At 51.1% G+C, this 4,812-nt stretch overlaps 1 protein-coding gene across 1 annotated transcript; it reads right to left on the bottom strand.

The window, feature by feature from the left end:
- Positions 1–1,160: 1,160 nt before the first annotated feature.
- LOC123166948 (probable pectinesterase 15) lies at positions 1,161–3,050 on the bottom strand. The gene has a single exon (XM_044584770.1). It carries the CDS (start codon positions 2,756–2,758, stop codon positions 1,391–1,393), a length of 1,368 nt encoding a protein of 455 aa, XP_044440705.1. The 5' UTR covers positions 2,759–3,050; the 3' UTR covers positions 1,161–1,390.
- Between the last annotated feature and the right edge of the window lie 1,762 nt (positions 3,051–4,812).

A 4,812-nucleotide genomic window follows, 5' to 3' on the forward strand; every position in this document is an offset into this window, starting at 1 on the left:
CCCCAGCCTGTGAACTGCTGACGGGTGGACGCTTTTTGGTCCCGGTTGGTGCTACCAACCGGGACAAAAGGCCCCCCTGCCAGGGCAAGCCGTAGCGTCCACGTGGAGCCCCATCTGTCCCGGTTCGTGGACGAGCCGGGACTAAAGGTATTGGGCTTTAGTACCGACCCTTTAGTCCCGGTTCGGGAACCGGGACAAATGGGCCTTATGAACCGGGACAAATGGGCCTTTTTGTACTAGTGAAATCACCTCTCCACCAGCGCCACCAAGTGACAAAGGGCGTGATAAATACTTTAAAAAAATCCATATCTATTATAAAAGTTCATTAGAAGTATAAAGGACCTCAAACATAATAAAAATTACATTGATGTCTCTAAACTATCAACGACCACTATCGCTGCTAGAACGAGCCGCTGACGTGCCATTGTCGCCGCTCCCCTACCAGAGCCGGCTTAACCTTGTCGATGACAGGTAGGAAGTCTTCGTGCATGTATCCTTAAGGACCAACGCGATGGAGCCGCAATCACCATCGTTGAACCCTTGAATAGATCTAAAGCAACTAATATCAAATCTTGCCATCTTGCACGCACAACGAGAAACCTTAACCTCACTCCCCAAGGAGATGTAAGGAATCTACGCCGGGGCTCCGTTGGCTACGTCCAAATGAATGAACTCGAGGAGAATCGGAGCCCGGAAAATAAACTCGAAGAAAAAGCGTTGTCATCCGCCCGAGCGTCGCACCTGCGAGGATTAGAAAACCCAAACCTAAACTACTAGCTAGAGTGAAGGCATCGGTATTCTCCTCCTTGCCATCAGCCACCGAAGAAAGGTAAGAGGGGAGGCAAATCCAAGCGTTCACCGGCGAAACTGGAGGGAGAGTTTGCCCTAGCTGCGGAGGGGAAGGGAAGAAGGGGCTTGACAAAGGGTGTAATATGTTCTTATTTGGAGTATAGTGTTGTACTAAATCGGTGATCTATGCCACTTTTCATCAGCGGCGGTTGCTTTTTTGGTGTGCTGATCCTATGGGGCCTTAACACGACGATTTTTCGACTATCTAGTACAACAAATTTTGCTCGGCTTCGGCGAAGGAGGGGCGATGACGACGGCGCGCTTTCGGCTTGCTTCAGTGCATGTAGTCGTCATTAGGTGGTCTACGGATCTGGATGTAATTTTTATTATTTCTGATGTTCTTTGTACTACCGTGATTGAAGGTGCTATATTGGATGTTTTTTCCGAATTTTTTTAGAGATAATTAATATGATCAGTAGGGTTTTTTTTTTCAGAACTGGAACCTATGATCTGCGGCATTTGGAAAAGAAAAAACCTAATTGCAGAAAAACGAAATTGAACCCACAAAAAGGGCAAAAAAGATTAGATCTTGCACATGCAGCTACATTACTTCTCCCCGTGGTGCATGATCTGAATCGTCTCCGCCGTGCTGCCGGGGCAGTGTTAGTACTACTGGCAGTGGTGGCACCGCCCACTGGTCGCCGTCGATGTAGGAGACGTCCATGAAGGGCGCGGCCTGCCGGCGATCCAGCTGCCGCGCGTACGGCACCCTCCCGTCCCTGCACGCCCCGGGCCCCGTGCTCTCGTACTCCCCGAAGAACACCGTCTGCCGCCTGGCCGGATCGTTCCAGTCGTTCCACCCCTCCGGCGCCACGACGCCGGCGGCGAGGTACGTCCTCGCGAACACCACCGTGGCGTAGGGCCCCCACGCCCGCCCCAGCCACACCTTCCCCGTCCCCACCACGCTGCACCCGACGAACGCGAACCCTGTTTTTTCCGACGCCGACCCGCGCCCCTGCGCCGTGATGCTCCCCGTCACGCCGCCGCCATTGCCGGTGGCCGCCGCGACGGAGCTGATGGTGCAGTTGAGGTAGAGGGACCGGGCGTTGCCGAAGATGAAGTCGATGGAGCCCTCGACGTAGCAGCCGCGGAAGACGTGCCGCCCCTGCTCGTCCAGCAGCGTGTCCTGCGCGCCGTAGACGCCGCACCAGTGGAACGCTGCCTGGTCGCCGGCCACGCGCAGCGCCACCGCCTGCCCTCCGCTGGCGCCCGGGTCCGCCGGAGGCGCCGTGTTCTGGAAGCTGATGTTGTAGGCGACGAAGCCGGCGGCGAGGACGGTGAAGGTCGCGCTGGACGGGGTGCTGCCGGCGCTGGAGGCGGCGGTGTCGTTCCACGCCACGGTGCTGTTGAGGTTGCCGCGGCCGTGCAGCGTCACGCCCGTCTTGTTGCCCCACACCACCACCTTCTCCCGGAAGATGCCGGCGCCCACGGCCAGCAGCGTACGCCCGCCGGCCGCGCCGTGGTCAGGCACCGCGTCCACCGCCTTCTGCACGCTGCTGAAGTTGCCGCAGCCGAGGTGGTCGACGGTCAGGACGAGGGTGGCGTTGAGCTGGGACGCGATGCCGGCCACCCATCTGGCCTCCTCGTCGCACTGCCTCCGCCGGCGGCGGCCTTGTACCAGAGGATCGGTGGGCGAAGCAGGGAGGTGTGTGGTGGAGGCAAGCAAGATGGCGAGAAGAACAGAGGCGATGGCCGCTGCCCATAGGCCACAGTACTTCACTCCTCCACCCCTGCTTCTGCTTGTGCTTGCACGGCTCCTCATTATCATGGGCACCAGGGCATGGCTTGCATGATCTCGATCTAGCTTTGCTTCTTTCTTATGACTACTACGTACGCACTTGCTATCCAGTAGTAGTGATTCAGAAGGAAAATTGGATAGAATAATCAATTCAGAAGGAGGTATCAACATTGTTGTTAGCTATGGTTGCTTAATTTGCTGCGTTCAAGCTAGTCATGATGAGATGAGCCGTAATGTGGCGACCAAGGGAAGGGATCCCATCCCACCCAGTTTTGAGTGAGTGCTACATTGCCGCTGTAATGATTACAACTACCTCTAGCTAGCTGCATGCTCAACCTGGCCGGAACATACTACAAAAGGTTACTCCATTGCTTTTATTTCCATTCTTGGTGCCTATACCATGATGAATCAATGCTAGAAGGGTTGAACGCTATTCGCTACACCATTGATGTTGTTGAGTTTTTTTTAATTGTATATTTGGTTTGGCGCCTGCGAAAGATGGTGAGTGTTTTTTATAATGCGGTGTTTTGGTGGGCTCTTTGCAGTGTGATTCTATGTTATCTGCTAATTAATTCATACTTATGTGAAAAAGTTTTTTGCGTTGGTGACCGCATATATTATATTGGTGCTACAATGTTACGTGTTGGCACTTTTTGTTTGCTAGGTGGCAAGGGGATGTGCAATCTGATTGCTGCCATTTGAGAAATAGTTGATCCAGTTAAAATTATGAATCAAATTCAATATTAAATACCTTGACTGAATGAAAGACCTCCTTGAGAAATAGTTGATCTGGTCAAAATCATCAACCAAATCCAGAACTAAACATTTCAATTGAATGGGAGGGCTCCAACATCAAGGACCACAGTGTATTAGATGATGCAGGCTTTTTCTTTATTTAAATAGGAGCCTTACTCATAATGATAGAGTTATAATCTAGAGGCAAAAATCCTCAATACATGAGGTCCTCTATGTAACCACACAACAATACTTCGCTCAGTACAACTGTCAATTTGCTATTCTATTTTATTCTCATCTAAGCTTTTGTGGAAGAAACTCTCAGTCTACCATCAAAGATTTGATCTCAGCGACAATGTGCCCATACGTTGATCAGGCCAAGTTGTTGCTAGATAAGCTCATCAGTGCCTTAGCCGGAAAAGGCTTCGGCCCTGCTTTATAACTAGATGATATCCTGCCTTTGTAGCGGAAATATGTTGCAATATATTTAAATAAGATTTGGTTATTATATATATTTCATTCAACCAAAACCCGAAAAATACATAATATATGTTTCAATAAGATTTGGTTATTATAATTAAATACAATAAGGTCCGCTAGGGCGACGATAACAACAAGCCCGAAAAATAAAATTTAGTCTCAGGAGGGTTAGGTGATCATCATGAGCGTGGCTGCCAACTCCTTGTGCTTCCTTGTTAACTTGCGAACGGCCACCCTGTCACGCTGCTTGTTGAGATGTCTCCATAGCTGCATGAAACCATGCAATTTATAAATCATGTTAGAGGTTCACGCAGGAAAGCTATGCTCACCATCTTGTTTCTAGTGCACCACAAGGTCCAAGCCATGGCCCCAAAGTTAATCCACAACAATCTGTGGCCTGCCCTGAAAAACTAGCGATATTTGCATAAAAGTCCAGAAAATTGGTAGGGCACGAACCATTGCCCCAGATTTTCCTCAGGCAGCCCCAAAGAAATTGCGCGGCCACACAATAGAAAAAGATGTGGCTGAGGTCCTCCTGGACACCACAAAGCGGACAAATACCGTCGCCCAGAACGTTTCTTTTTAGCACTTGGTCCCCAGAAGGGAGTCGGCCCCTAATGAGCTACCATAACACTTTGATCCGAGGAGGAAGTCTAGTTTTCCAAAGTTCCAACATCTCGATCGGATTCTGGCCAACCCCAAACGCTCATACATAGATTTCGTCGAGAAGGCACCGGACGGATCAACCAACCATCTTGTGTTATCCGACTCCTCAGAGATGTTGGTGCTCGCAATTTAGGACGACAAGGCGTTCCACTCGGCGGTTTCTTCCGGGCCCAAGGAGCAACGGAACAAAATATGCACTCCACCCTCCTCTACGACACGCGCCACTGAGATATTCGGGATCTCCGTAATGGCGAAAAGCAGAGGGAGCTATGCCCGAAGAGGTACCTCGCCCGACCAGTAGTCCAGCCAGAAGAGAGTGTCGGTGCCCCTACCCCCGGTCAGAC

Source organism: Triticum aestivum, chromosome 7D (assembly GCF_018294505.1).
Source record: "Triticum aestivum cultivar Chinese Spring chromosome 7D, IWGSC CS RefSeq v2.1, whole genome shotgun sequence".
Classification (NCBI taxonomy): Eukaryota; Viridiplantae; Streptophyta; class Magnoliopsida; order Poales; family Poaceae; genus Triticum; species Triticum aestivum.

Excerpts from the sequence above, each read along its gene's own strand:
- LOC123166948 (XM_044584770.1), bottom strand. The coding sequence starts at position 2,758 with ATGTTGATACCTCCTTCTGAATTGATTATTCTATCCAATTTTCCTTCT.